The 15,701-nt window shown below is 38.2% G+C and overlaps 1 protein-coding gene across 2 annotated transcripts in view; it reads right to left on the bottom strand.

Moving 5' to 3' along the window:
* Positions 1–1,755: 1,755 nt before the first annotated feature.
* snrka (SNF related kinase a) overlaps positions 1,756–15,701 on the bottom strand; it is a 55,729-nt gene continuing 41,783 nt past the window's right edge. For both annotated transcript variants that reach the window (XM_051864281.1, XM_051864280.1), the window contains exons 4-6: positions 8,854–9,066; positions 7,315–7,449; positions 1,756–5,447 (exon numbers count right to left, since the gene is read on the bottom strand). In XM_051864281.1, the coding sequence (XP_051720241.1) occupies positions 4,121–5,447; positions 7,315–7,449; positions 8,854–9,066 (1,675 nt within the window). In that variant the 3' untranslated portion in view covers positions 1,756–4,120. The remainder of the gene's footprint in view (positions 5,448–7,314; positions 7,450–8,853; positions 9,067–15,701) is intronic.

Below are 15,701 nucleotides of genomic sequence, written 5' to 3'. Positions count from 1 at the left end.
GACATGTTCTTCATCCTTGACACATCCTTTAGAACTTAGGGTGAGCGGTTTGTGTTTAGATGTCCTCTATCAGTCATAAACCCAGAAGCTGCCTTACCGAAAAACACTGAAATATTGTGGGAATATTGTTGCTTGTCCCCATTTCAGCACATCATTTTGTGATTTGAAGTCCATATTCTGGTTAAGAATGTCATTCTGAAAAAGGTTTATATGTTTAACAGCTGTTTCAGTGTATGTGTATATACGATTAGCTGCATATTCTGAATAAATTAAAGCATGTTCTTTTCTCGCTATTATGCTCATACTTGCCATTACACAGCATTTTTACTCCATTTTCATTCATGTCCTTGATAATAACACACAGCAGCATAAAATGTAGGGCCTTTTCCATCTGTATTTACACTAATTTCAGATGTTTAATAAAAAAAAAGTTAAACAGTGATTAAACTGATTGTGGGTTATGAAGTACGGTTTCATAAAATGATGTATTCCTGGATTATTCCCTTTTTTCCACACATTTACAGTCTCAGAATAGTTTTAACATGTTATTGAATAGAGGGTATGCATTGATGTCACTTTCCCGCCAGAACACGCCCCCTGAGTGACAAAAGAGACTGCTGCATGACTGGACATAAATAGGGGGAACTGAGTAAAACAAATGATTATCAGTTTAAACTAAAGTTTGGACTCAATAGTGTTCATCCATGGATATTGACACACAGCCAGGAATCGTGTTTCCTGACATTTATATGTGCCTGATTTCAACGCCGGGGAAATACATAAAGCAAATTTGCCTCTTTATATACAATATAGACAGGTCTAAATCCGGGTGATAATTTATATTAATGTTATATATATCGTCATATCGGCCAGCCCTAAAACTTGTATAGTTTTTGTCAGTGTTTATTTAAAAACATCCAATTATGCAGAATATAAGATGGTAAACATTTAACTGAGTTGTCAATACAATATATATAGGGTATGATTTTACCTAAAAATTCAACATTGACACAAAATAACTACAAATCCATGCTTCGCTGCCTTGAGATCCATTTTCTTCAAATAAACAGTCATTTATCATCTTGTCTTGATAGAGACTGCTATTTAAAATTGTATTTGACATTACAGAAATGTATTTAAAAAGACAAGGTTTTTGGGAGCCAAATAACTCCCTGCGTCTTCACACTTGATGTTTTCTAAAGCTGAGGACTGAAGGCAGTGTGACTAGCCAACTTACAACTCAGTCTAATTAAGGAACAGCTTGTCACACTTTCTGAGACTGATGCAGTCTCAGCAGTTTCCACTGAGCAGAAATGACACTGACAATATGCAGAACGTGTCTGTGCGCTCGCAAGGTGCTCTACTGACAACATATATAGTGTGTTTGACCATTAAGCTGAAGCTGGACATGTACTTGGATGAGAAGTGTATACTTGAAACACCCCTGAAAAGCTCTTGGTTATTGGAAACTCCTTGGCAGCACAAGCAGGCAGTAAATTAGGAGCAAATACCTGTCAGCAGCAGGGGCTTGTGGGCAGCGGTACTCTATCAAGTTTAACTTCTTTCCACATAGTGTCCAGTGAAACTCTGAACCAGTACTTTTTCTATTGTACAGAAAGCCCAGAGATAAATAACTTGAATCATTTTACTGTGATGTATTTTTGGAGTAAAACAAGATACTCAATGTGGGAAAAAAAGTAGGGCCCCCCACACCAAAGGAAGAAAAGGACCAAAGGAAGAAAAGGACAAAAGAAGTCCAGGTTTAAAGACAACATATTTCACATTTAATTTGGACATCACCATAGCTATATGTAACTTTTAAGGACAAGTTTCAGCAACAGAACATTTATTCATTTTGCTTCTTCAAAGATGTTTTTTTTTCTTTTTTTTTAATGTCAGTACATGGTTTGGTCCTGTAACATTTTGTGGTTCTTTTCCTCTGAATGAACGGGGATCAATAATGTCAAACGCACAACACATGCACATGTCGTTTAGCTGTTTACATAAGGGTAGGACAAAGTCAGAGACTGACATTATGCATATAGCATGGTTTTCTTTTCAACCTCCCTTGCTCTGTTTTTGACACTCATATCTAATAAGGCTATATTACAGCTATGAACAAAAAGTCCAACACTGCATTTCTAAATGTAGAGCACCATATATACACCAATATTTACAGACTTTATTTTTTAAAACAAAGACAAAACGAACAGAAATACTTAAGATAAATTTGGGTCAAGTGAGCCATTTGAAGGATGTACAGGTTTGAAATATAAAATCAAAACAAAATTATATTTACATATAGCTGCAACTTATAGCTTAGCTTATTGCAAATGCCCTTTAAATCTCGCAACCATTTCTCTTTCATACTCACAGTCCTGTAGAGCTTTGATTTATTTCTATGCCATATGATGGTCAGCCAATGGCCAACTCTTGAGCCATATTTCCTGAAAGAGTGGCCATTCACTGAATAGATGACATACCATTTAATTATTTATGTTATCAGGTGGCCAGGTGACAAAATAAGCCCCGTTTTATCCCAACTATAAGCCAGTTTAAGGCTCACATCCAAAACAGCATTTTAAAACAGCAGTCCTTTCAAAAAAATAAACTTTAAAAAAAAATATATGTACATACTTATAAACAGCCCCTAAGGCCAGTCAATTCTGAGACTGGTATATACAGTAACTCAAAGCTGATTGGTACAAGAACAACAGGGTAGAAAGAGATCAGGATCTGCAACCGAAAATGATTTCTTAAGCCAAAGAAGAGTCCTTAATGATAAAATCATTTCTCCATTCAAATTTCGTCCTGTAATAATGACATTGAAAATGAGGGGTACTGGCTCAACAGTTCTCATTAAAATATTCAGTACAACACAAGCTGAATACTGTCGCTGTCTGTGGGTTTGATTTCGCTCTGGCAGAAACAGCATTGTAAAGGCTAATTATCCCCACTGTGATTTGTATGGTGTTCAAAGTATCCTAATTGTAGACTCTACTTATACCGTAGTGCAATTTTAATTGTATAATTTGATAAAAACTAGGATGAACACATTAATGTGTGGGTGTATCCACAGTGCTGTCTGGGATGCAAATTTGGCAAACATTATTAGTTAAGAGGGCATTTTGCAGATGGAATTTCAATATTTACCAGCTTGAACATATAAATTGCACTTAAATCCCAAATGATCCCTCACATATACACAAAAGAAGAAGAAGAAAAAAAAAAAAAAAAAAAAAAAAAAACGTATGTGGTGTAACATAAATCAAGAACATGGTGAATGTGTCAATGTAATTCAAACAAAGTCATGTGGATTATCCGTAGCCCCCTTTAGGGAATTATCCATTAAGAATGTCCCTTGTTATTGCAGCTGATTGTCACTAACCTCAAAAATGTAGCTATACTAAACGGTGACAAGGAAACAGTCAATAGCACTATAAAATTGGTCGGGGAGAAAAAAACAAAAACAACAACAAAAAAAAAAAAAAAAACGTGCAAAATGGTCATTCAGTTTAAGACTCGTCAGACAGCACTATGAATTAAAACAGGGTTTGTTATTTACTTTCACTATTGCTTTTACTGTTTTACCATCTCATTACAATCATATTGGGGCTTAAATTTACAAAACCAATTGTGTTTTTTTATAGGTTGAGCTTCTTTAAGTGCTTGTTTAATGAATTGCCACATTCTGTTCTATCATACTGTTGGTCTTAATTTAAATATCTCACTTTATTAAAGGTCATTTTATTTATACACAGTTTCCACAACTCTTGATTGATTGATTGGGTGGTGTTGGAACCATGGAATTAAAAGCAAAATAAAAAGGACTTAAAAACAAAGATTGAATTCTATTAAAGTCTAACTGGGCAAAACAAATAAAGACACAAAAAAGGAAAGGATAGCAGCGTGCACTTCATTAAAAACAAATGGGTCCAAGAGGAGAAACTTAATAAATAAGTTGTGAGAATGATTAAGACAACATAGAAGGCAGGTTTAAAGGTCAAGTTGGGATCAAGAGAGGTCATATACAGCTACTAGTGGAGAACTCAAGTCATCATATGCTACAAATGTGGCAATTGGAACAATCCACTCTGAGAACCAGCCGTCTGCTGTGCCATCATATGACCTGACAGCAGCTGGCCTGGGCTGAGGCACAGAGTAGCCCATCCCTGGGGCTTCGCTGGATGTTCACGGAGATGGTCTTTTCACACAGAGGTAGCTGGAGAACATTATTTTTCAGGTTCAGATTGTTCTCCTTGACCAGGCCAAGTTCATTTAACATGACTGCCGTTTGGTCTTGATAATGCTCCATTGCCCCAACGCCACCATTCAAGGCAGGGTTTATCACTTTGTCCAGACTGTTGTTGGAGCCAATGCACATCTTCCAGGATGACTTCTCCTGGACTTTAACGCTGGACAGGCTCTGAGGATCAAGGATAAACCGTCCACCACCACCACCTCCAGAGCTGCGATGCTGAAACTGAGAACTCAAGCAAAGACTCATGAGTTTTAGACTCTCAACCAGTTCCCCTGCACTCCGAGCTGCACTACGTGTTGAGCCAGATGAAGCATTGCTGTTGCTACGCGAACAGCTGGAAGGACCTCCCTGTCCTTTTGTACTACCACCACCTCCACTGCTTCCTCCTGTACTACCACCATTTCCTCCTCCTGGAGGGCTACCCTTGTCTGGTCCTGAGTTACCTTCCCCAGGTGGTTTGCTTTGCCCTCCGCTACTACCGCCCCCATTACCCCCAGAGTTTCCAGGTGGACCCTCACTACTGTCTCTGCGGTTCCAGCTGTAGGTGAACCCTGTGTCTTTGTCTAGTCGTCGGCGATGGCTCTCTGAATCATCATCGCTGGTCTCTGAGCTAGAGCAGCTTGAACCACGGCCCTGACTTTTGCGGCGGTGGTAACGCTTCTGGGCCGTACCGGGAGATGCCATGTTCATCTTCAACCGGCTGAGCTTGGGCGGAAGACTCTCATCCATGTCAAAGTCATCATCTGACTCGCCTTCCTCTTCGAAGATCTGTTTGAGCACTGGGGCACTTTTTCGAGACGTAAGTCGGTTGGTGATTGACAGTGGTTTGCGCCGCAATACCACCTGGGTTGGCAACGGTGAAGGCTCCTGTTCTTCCTCTTCCTCCTCATCTTCCTCCACCCGAAAGAGGCAAATTCGTTGCTTGGCTGAAGCGGATGCAAGAGGGGCCATGACCCCAGACTTAAGGGGGTTTGGGGGCAGAGCAGTAGGTACAGCAGAGCTGCTGGAGGCTTCGCTGATCTCCTCTCTACGGCTCACTTCCAGAAGTCCTTTATTGCGGTGACCGTTTAGCAGGTTCTCTGTACTACGAGCCGGAGACTGTGGACCCCCAGCATGAGAGATGGACGAAGAGGCTAAGCTGTCCTCGATGTCCTGATGCATGTCGAATTTAGTTGGCCATGACTGCCTGCAAAAAAGAAAAGAACATAGTCCTTGATATGAATAACCTTGCTTTAAATCAAGTACAATCTCCCTTAAAGTCAAAAATAGTATAAGGTTGTAACTAAAAGCAGGATAATATTAAGTACAGGTGGACATTGCCAAAAACAACTTTTAAAGAAAGAAGCTCTGGAAAGAAACACTCTGGAGAGGAAAACAACCCAAATGTTAATGACAGTCCTTGTCAAAAGCCAGACTTGTTTCTTGTGCCAAGCACTCAAGCAAGAAACATGGCAATTCAGAAATATATCTCTGACTTGATGCTGCAACTATCTTTACCTTCCTGCTGGAGTATCATTTACACAGTACAGTATGTGCACTTAAGTCGCTATGGAAAGATATACTTTGCTAAGGTGGCTTTTGAAACAAAGTGAAACAGTGGAACAGAGCTCCACAATGTCCTCCCTGGTTGTCATAACTGCATGAACACTCCATAAACTATGCTGGTATGACAACAACTCAAACAATGCAAACACAAATGCAGCAAAAGCCTTGTGTGATTAAACAAATGTTTAATCACATTTGTGCTCAGAGAGAACAGTAAAGAAAATGTTAGCACGGATACAGGGTGTCAAGCTTTGTAAAATGTTGCCTACTTTAGTCTGTTTTTGCATTACTTATGTTATTATTTCTAGGATGTAATAAAGAAGTGGACTTAGCTATAGTTTCATAAATCAGACCTGTTCTGTGTTCAGAGGCCTGATGAGAAACGATTGTAAACATTTCCATATCTGTTCATCATCCACATTTGTTCTCAAGAAAAGAATTAGATAATTTCTGCAATGGCCTAATAAAGCTGTTACAAATTATGCTGTCAGTCTAAACATGTGGAAATTCCTGTGTAACATCAAGAGTTAACCTCATACAGTGAAATAACGTTCCAGCTAGAATTTATACTCTACTACTCATCTGTATTCTCCACTAGGATGAGGAATTACAATTCTGAGTACATACAGCCTATAAACTCTTTCTGTCTATGAAGGGCACACTGATGAACGAGAACACTGCAATCGTGATCTGGGTAACCAACTGCTACACCAAATTACATGATTCTGGGAAGAAGCTGGGAGGCTTTTCCATTCTATTGATATTTCTACGTAGATTCCCACAAAAAAATCATGTGTCACCCTCTCATGATCCCTGATGCATCCTGAGAACTCTTTCCTCTCTTCCCCCTTCCAACATCTTCCTCTCTTCTTTCCCACACCACATCCTCTCATTTCTTCCACTCCCTGCTCCTTTCAAAAAGCATCCGCAGCCTCACTGCTTTTCTAGGTCAGTCCGAACCAATTTCAGCCTCATCTTTTAAACACATTTGTCACACGGTGCGCTCCGAGGATGTGCTGACTGTCCACACACAGCGCAGAGAACAGACAGGGATACTGACATCCAGCAGAGCTGACCTCTCAGAACCTCTTATAGTGAATCCTGCCCCTCTCTGAGCACAGACACCTACACCCGAGAGCCAAAACCTGCAGTTAGCCTGCCTGTGTACACCATGACATGGTAGACTTATTTAAAAGAGATTATTTTTGACTATGTTTTGACTCTTACAACAAATGATATGAGCAAGACTGTAAAGGATTTATGTTTCATAACATTTCATAAAATGTGGCTTCACACTGCAAAAACATTTGGTTGTAATTGGGGGTTAGTACATATCACAAAAAGTTTTAAATACCTTCAACACTGAGTTATATATTTTGCCTGTTGCACCAAAACTAAGAAACCGTGGAGGACTTAACAATACAGTACATAACTAACTAGCATTCTCCTGACAAAACATGAGTGTATAAATAACAGACAGCAGAGATGGAGTAACCCCCATGAAGTACCTGAAGTGGGTCTTGATGTTACTGGGACTGGAAGAACGAGGTTGCACCTCCTTCTCCTGCTTTTCCCTCAAAATCCGTTCAGCCAACAAGAAGTAAGTAGCAGTGATGTGGTTGTACTTGTTTGTCTCCAGGGCTCTGGAGGCAGAGCAAAGAGAATGGACAGGTGAGGAGGAGATACAGACAGTGTGTGAGAGAGAAACACCAGTTTAGACAATGCAATTTGACATGTCAGTAACTAGTAAAACTCCATGGCTCTAACAGCTAGAGACCCATGTGGCTTCTATCAGTTCAAAAGGTCTTGTATAGTGGCCTACATTTTGCACACCCGAGACTAAAATAACTATAAAAAATCCCAGATAGCACACTGTCCCAATACAATCGGGACATTCTGCATCCAGCTTTTCAAGATGGTGAGTCTGGGCATGTTAGCAGAGATTACACTGCTTCTTCGGGGATTACATATCAACAATTGAACAAATGAGTTTGAATCATGCAGAGACAATCTTTTGGCAAGGCTTGAGTCCACGTCATGGCCTGTGTTCCTGGCTCCGTTCAGCTCTTATTTTTTAATGCGCTGAGCGTTTAACATGAGTAAAGGGGGTAAGTGCCACTTCTGTTTTAATTTAACTTTTTGTGTTTGTGTGTGTGTGTAAGAAACAAGGACATTTTAGATCTGTACATGCGATTTTAATGCAATCATTCAGTACACATTCTCTTTAAAACATCTTGAGGGTTTCTTTAAGGCAGATTGACTGCAGTCATAGTGGGGATCCCTAGCTGCCAGGGAGTGGGATCAAAGACATAAAGGAAAGACTGATGGGTGCTTTGAACTGTCACCCAGCATGCATCTTTCTACAAGACTGTACAGCGGGTGTCTTCTGCATGTTCGTTTCATGCTCCACTGACAGAGGGATGAACTTATTTTTCCAACGCCCTACTAACAGTAAAAAAAAAACAAACAAAAAAAACAAACTGTAACCTACTAACAATAAAACCATGTTATCTTAGCTTAGCTAGATAACACAACAGTAATACGTGAATATTCATTTTGAGAGTTGCTAAGACTCTACGCTACAGTGCCTGTTGTGGCAACACTAAAATAAGAATTTATGATTCATAATATTCACATTTTACATTATACATTGCTTAATGAATTACATTCAGACATTTCAGAATACAAGAATGTGTGAAATCTAGCTTGTGTAGCTTTTGTGTTTTTGAATTGTGTAGAGTACATTTTGGGCCTAAGATGTTGGCGAAGACATTACTTGACAGGTGTCATTGAAACTGGATTGAACACTCTTCACGTTTAATGCTACCTATTCCATGTCCAGCTAACTGGTCTTAAAGCTCAGAGCTTTGACATCCTTTACACCAAATTCTTAAAAATTGATTACGCATAAACCTGGAGGCTCTTTCTATAGTAGTCTTTAAATTCAAGACAGTCCTGCTTAAGGAAAATTAAAGAATGACAGAGGTACACTTCTGTGGAAAATGCTGTACATCTCAGCTTCATAAAATTTGTATCACAAGCCTTACTCGATGATGGCTTCTCTATCGGCAATGTCTCCCAGCACCATGCGTTGGATGATGCTGTTGTGTTCCTCTTCTGACAGATTTTTGTGAGACACCAGTGGGGTGTTGTATTTGGTAGCTGGAGATGGGTCCACCCCTTGAAGCCATGCGTGGCTCTCGATCTCCTCCAGCGATGCTCGCCTCTTCGGATCCCTTTGAAGCATTCGGTTTATCAAGCTGTGAAGAACATAAAGTGAAGACGATGAGGACGCACATCAAAAGTTTCTTGAACACATGAGCTTAATTCTAGACACTATTCAAGCCTTAAACCAGGACTGTGTCATTCTTTGCTGGAAACCCAGGATTAGTTCAGGGTTAGTTCAAATATTTATAGGAGGAAAAAATGCTCCGTGATATTCATGTTACTATTAAGTTCTCATGTTTCAATGGTCAAAATTCTAACTCACTGAAAGTTAAGCTAGGCATCTCACATGGTTATTTACACTGAAAGCGAATAGGGAACATGCTTAAGACGTAGCTGCCACAGAAGGCCTTTCTATCATTAACTGAAAAGAAGCCAATAACACTTGTATTAGCTGACTGAAATGACTTGAGTTGCTGTTGTTGTGAGCAGCCGCTGAGGCAAAGTTCGACCGGGGCACATCAGCATTCAGCACACGTACTAGCAAAATTACGGCCCAACCACCATGAAAGAAACCTAGGAGATTCAGCAGGCTTACAGCAGCAGTCTGAAAATCATCACCACTGAGCTGCAGAAGCAGCTAGCCTGCTCTAGTCATTATCTGCACGCAAGAAATTTGTTAAGGCAGAGAGAGAATAAATAGATATGAGAACTGGCGAGAGAATCAGCCTGTTTGTCTCCACTTGAATATGCTGCCAGGCTCTTATCAACCAACATTACATCTTAAATTTCTATTATAGTGCCAAAAATGGGATTCAGAACAACGGGACACTTTTAGAACAGAACCGAAGTGATTAAAGCCACAATTTTTCCCTGTCACAATATGATAGGGGACGAGACTGCAAGATGTCATGATGACGTTTCCTCTCCAGGGTCTCAGAAATAAGCATAGTCATTAGGCATTCTCTGGCAACAACAGCTGTCATTAGTGTAACGTAATAAGAATATAGTTATCAAAGGCTGTGGGACAAAGTAATGGGGTCCAGATGTAACCTTTCAAAGTCAACATTAAAAAGCTCGGGCTGGGACTAAATGATATCTCGGTATTCCTGTCATCAAGGCTGCTTGAGTTTATTAATATGCTGTTGAAACATTTAAAAGTAAAGTGCATATTTTCATTTAGATATCCTTGAAAATAATGATAACTTGCCGTTTAATGTCAAGCAATGATTCAATAACCGCTCTAAATGATTCTGTTCATTGTAGGATGTGTGAAACTGATTCATGCCTTTTTTTAACAGTTCATTAAAGGAACTGGCTCATAAGAGTCATAAGTTTATGAATTACATTGCAATTGAAATTGTAAAGACACATTGTGTTTTTGATTAATTAAAAACAACTAGTTCATAAGAGTAATTTGTTTGTGAATCAGGATACACTGGTTATAAGGTATGTTTTTGATTCACTAAAAATAACTAATAGTCATCTCTTCATTAATTTGACTACACTGGTCACGGTGTGTATATTGCTCTTGCACATAGCCCATCAGGACAACTCAATAGCAAGACGTTTCTTGCCATAACTCAATGGTACAATCTTTTAATTGCATAACATTTAATACAGACAATAAACTAACATTCACAACTCAAGTAAAAAAATGGCGAAGCACCGCTGCTGTAAAGTGGTGCAAGAAACACTGTTGTCCAAAGTCAATCTTCAATTCTGTGCTGCTAATGTCACACCACTGTTAAGTTTTCCAGTCACATTCCTTGTTCCTTATGGCAAAGAAAGCAATCTACCTTCTCCAGACAGAATCTGTCACCAGAAAAAAGGACACCACTTAGATTCATAGCCAACTATATACTTTTAACCTGTCATTGTTTTTAACACGTTCGTCTATGAAATATTCATGCTACAGTAGAGCTTTCCATTCTGCACTCAACAGTAGAAAACAGCTTCTTCTGCAGAAAGAAAAAGGCTTCAGGGCTTTATCTAAAACAGTTATTCCTTTTTTTTTTTTTTTTTTTTGTGAGGATTTAAAATCTTTTTGCAATCTGGAAATGACAATTACACCAAGTTGCTTACTGTCAACAGCCTCTCTGTGAAGGTCATTTTACTACTTTAATTGTTCTTTTCAGCTAAAGACAAGTTGAGATTTCACAAAAGCTAGACGTTTGAGTAGCTTGCAGTTGGTGAGGTGGAGGGCTGTCTATCAGCTCAATAGCTTGAATTTCACATGCAAATCAAATGTGTGAAAATAGAGGTAGTTGTTTAACGAGAGTGAGAATATTATGCAAGCAGACAGTGACTAAATTAATCTGCCTGACGCGGTTTCCTTAAAATACCCAGTCTGAAAAGCCCTGGAGATAAAACCAAATCCAAATAAAAGAGCTTAAAACGGAAATCAGAGAGACTGACAAGCTGCGAGTTCAAATGAAGAATGGATGAAATCAAATGCTCAAAACACTGAAATATGAAATAATAAAATGCCGTCTACAGAGCAAAAGAGAAAAAAGCTTCTAATTTGCAAATCAAAATTAAATTCAATGTCAATAAAGAGATTTAGACATTAATTTAGACATTTAAAGTGTTTTAATTCCAATCCATTTTCTTTCGACAAATAGAACAATAGAATTTATTTTATTTTTTTTACTGAAAAGCCATAAAAACTATTATGCTATATATATATATATATATATATATATATATATATATATATATATGTATATATGTATATATATATATATATATATATATATATATATATATATATATTTGCCATTCCATTTGTTGACACTTGTGGCACAGAAATGACAAGTTACAGTGTTAAGCACCTTTAATAATATCAAAGCTTAAATTTAAAGTAAAAAACCATCAACATGCCACATTGTGATTTGTCATCTTGCTGCAGTAGGTTCAGCATTGGATTCATGGACTGACTATCTCTCTATGATGCCAGACTGCTGTCAGCAACTACTTCCTCTGAGACTCCACACACCGCTCGGATCTCCAGCATGGCAGGCAATCCCGATAAGACTCCTACTCAAGCCTAATAATCACTCTATCACTGCTGAACGGTCCAAAACACTTTTGCAGACCACTGCTGCTTACCTACCACACACATGCTATCTCATGTTTGGCACACAAGTGAAGGCACACATGTGAAGGTTTTTACCCGCGACATAAATATGAATGTCTACTCTGTCCAGGGGAAAAAGATATATAAAAGTAAAGCATAAATGTAAGGCCCCAATATACTTCAAGAAAAATAACAAACTGGTGACGTAATTTCGAAAGAAATCTGGGCAAAACTAAGTTCACTTGAAGTTCTCTGAAAACAGCAAACTTTTTGGAAAAAGGCTGGTAAACACCTTCAAACTACCATTACGATTACATAATAGTTAGGTGTGCTCTGCGGCTTCGCCTACTTTGACGTGGAAATCTTCCCTAGTTAATTTCTTCTGTTCAGTCCGTCAGCGTTAGACATGAGTAAAAACATAAACACACTGGAGAGCTGCTTCACAGTAGAAATTAAAGTTGTAATTCTTATTGAAAGCGACACTGACCCTGCTTTTTCATGTTTAATCCTGTAAAGCTGCTTGCTTTAACCCTCTGGAGTCTGAGGCTGATTTGGGGCCCTGGAGAAGTTTTGACATGCCCTGACATTTGTGCTTTTTTCAGTTGTTCATAAACATAATAATGGAAAAGGTGTCATTACACTGTATTCAGAACGAACTAGGCTACCATAATATGTGAGCAACATGTATGTACATGTTTGTATTTTTGAAGGAATAACGTTTATGCGTGGTTATTGAACAAAAAACTTAAGTCACTGAAATAAGGCCAAAAAACAAATATTAAATATGTGTTCACAAGACTTCTGGGTATTGGAGGTTGTAGACTAGAATTTTTGCTTCAAAATGATGTAAAAATTATCCTGCCTACTCGTTCATATAAAACAATATATTGATTTAAATTTTGTAAGACACTTTTTGTCAAGACACACAGCATGCATGGAGGCGTGAATCTTAATGAATAATGCTGTGATTTACACCCGAGAAGACAAAGACCTGCATAATGACCTGCATAATGACCCACATAATGAGCCCTTTCAGTCAGGTAGGCTATGTGAAAAAACCCTCTGATAACAAGATCATATCAGCTGTATTAACATTAATATAATGTCCATTCGTCACAGAAAACATGATTTTTGTGATCTCATGCATGCACGTATAATTGCACATCATGTGAAGAAAATTTTGTATAGGCCTATTATAGTTTAAATTACAGTACCAGTCAAAAGATTGGATGCATTACTATTAATGTTTTTAAAAGAAGTCTCATGCTCATCATGCTGTATATCAAACATACAGAAAAAACAGCAATACTGTGAAATATTATTACAATTTAAAATAATGGTTTTCTATTTTAATATACTTTAAAATATAATATATTTCTGTGATGCAAAGCGTCTGAACATTCATGTTACCTCTATGGCATTTCATACAGGCTTTTAGCTTAAAAGCATGCACATCTGGAGAAATATTGATGGATTCTCAAATGTTTATGCCAATTTTCTATACAGAGGAGTAATATTTATTCAGTATTTATTGTCATCACTATGAGCGCTGGATACTGTGTTTCAATTCATACTTGCAGCCGGAGTGCACTCTGTGCACATTTAGTCCACAAACGACTAGACAAATGTTATGAAGAACAGGCATACCATGTGACATTCCAGGAACTAACAGAGGCTTCCAGAGATCGCTATAACCATGGCTATAACATGCAGATAGACACTTTGAAGATAATAAATACACAATTGCGACGATGTATACATGTATTGCCTCAGAGTTTGCATCTAAATAGCGCTCACTCCGTGGGAGTGGCCAAATTAGTGGATAATGAGCTGACTCATGGACGTCTGACATGTCTCTATTTTCATACAGATTACATAAACAGAGAATATTTGTTTTCGATTTGACTTACAAGATTTAATACCTGACATTTCAACATTTCTTTAGACATAAGTCTAATTTTTTTGTGATTAGTATTCACTAAGTTACACTTCATTTTCTGAGAACATCTCGGATTGGACTTCGTTCAGAGGGAGACGACAGATCACGCATCATGTTAGTTTTCTTTATTTTGCAAAAAGCACAACATTTTGTTTTTACTCTGAGTGTACACAAATAAAAGAAGACATTCTATAGTTTCAATTGATATATTACTTCTGTCTCTATGACAAAAAATATTTTAAGTCTGTTTTGCTGCAATGTGAAAAAAATCCTGCGAAACACGCTGGCGCGTTTCCCGACTCCAGAGGGTTAAAGCAATCTATTGTATAAAGTTATACATAAACATGACTTGAGTGCCAAATTTCAGAGCTCATACAAACATATCCATATAACTATGATCAGATACTTTCTTAATGGCTGTTTTCTCACAGCGGTCATCATTATGTATGGAAGCTTGTTTCTACCACTAAATAAAAAAATGAAAAAGGTAACTGACATTTTAGCTCACAATTTGGACTTTTTTCCTTGCAATTACGAGTTTGCATCTCACAATTCTGACTTTTTTCTCAGAACTGCGAGATTTAAACACAATTACGAGTTATAAAGTCAGAATTGTGTGATATAAAGTCAGAATTGCGAGATATAAAGTCGCAATTCTGACTTTGTATCACATAATTCTGACTTTTTTTCCTCAGAATTGCGTGCTATAAACTCGCAACTGCGTCATAAAGTCAGAATTGACAGATATAAACTTGCAATTCAGACTTTTTCCTCACTTTTTCTGACTTTATATCACGCAATTCTGAGAAAAAAAGTCAGAATTGTGAGATAAAAGTCACAATTATCCTTTTTATTTTTTATTTCATGGCGGAAACAAGCTTCCATAATTATGTTTAATACTTCTTTTTGCCTCCAAGCAAAAGAACGAAAAAGAACTTCACCGTGAGCATATTGGGGCCTTAACACTTCAAATTCTGCGGAGATTTGTCAAGGATGTTCTCCCCCCTAGCTGAGAAATGGGCACTTTGATTGTTTTGTCTAAATTTATCTCCAGTATCTCTACTAGCGGAAAGGCCATCGCATTAACAACCGTGGAAATCTGTTTGGAATGTTTACGCTCTTCCTGAGGTTTCCAAGAACAACAGTAGATATTCACTGCATGTAAAATCAACAGAAGACACAACATTCAGCGCACAAATGTAGGCTGAATAATTATAAAGTTATGCTTTCTATTTGTGTTGCACCAAGAATATAGATGAGATCCACATGAGATTCAATTGATGAGCCAACCACTGCTTGTACATGTATTAACCACACGGTGTGCTGCAATGCCTATCAAATTCAGCTGTGATTCTGCAGCGCTGAGAGAGAAAGCAACCTGACAGCAGTCACAGGGGTATAGAGAGGGCTAAAATCAGACAGCTGGCTCTTTTTACGGCCAAAATACACCCTGACAGTCTTAAACACTAAGTTTACGCTGCATGAGCCAAACTAAACACAGAAAAGAAAAAATAAAGGAATTTGCAGAAGTGCTCCGCAGGGTTGGACGTAGAGCAGGGCACACCCTGATGAGATGAGATATTAAGACAGAATGACAGATAGTGCAACTATTTCCAGTTGCTGAACAATCTTTGTGTTGACACACAGGCCAGGGTTCCTTTTTTCGCTTTAAAGGAGCAATGCGACATTTTTGTGGCATTAGCAATGTTATT

This window comes from Ctenopharyngodon idella, chromosome 16 (assembly GCF_019924925.1).
Source record: "Ctenopharyngodon idella isolate HZGC_01 chromosome 16, HZGC01, whole genome shotgun sequence".
In the NCBI taxonomy this organism is placed as follows: Eukaryota; Metazoa; Chordata; class Actinopteri; order Cypriniformes; family Xenocyprididae; genus Ctenopharyngodon; species Ctenopharyngodon idella.
This window is presented reverse-complemented; position numbering and strand designations above follow the sequence as displayed.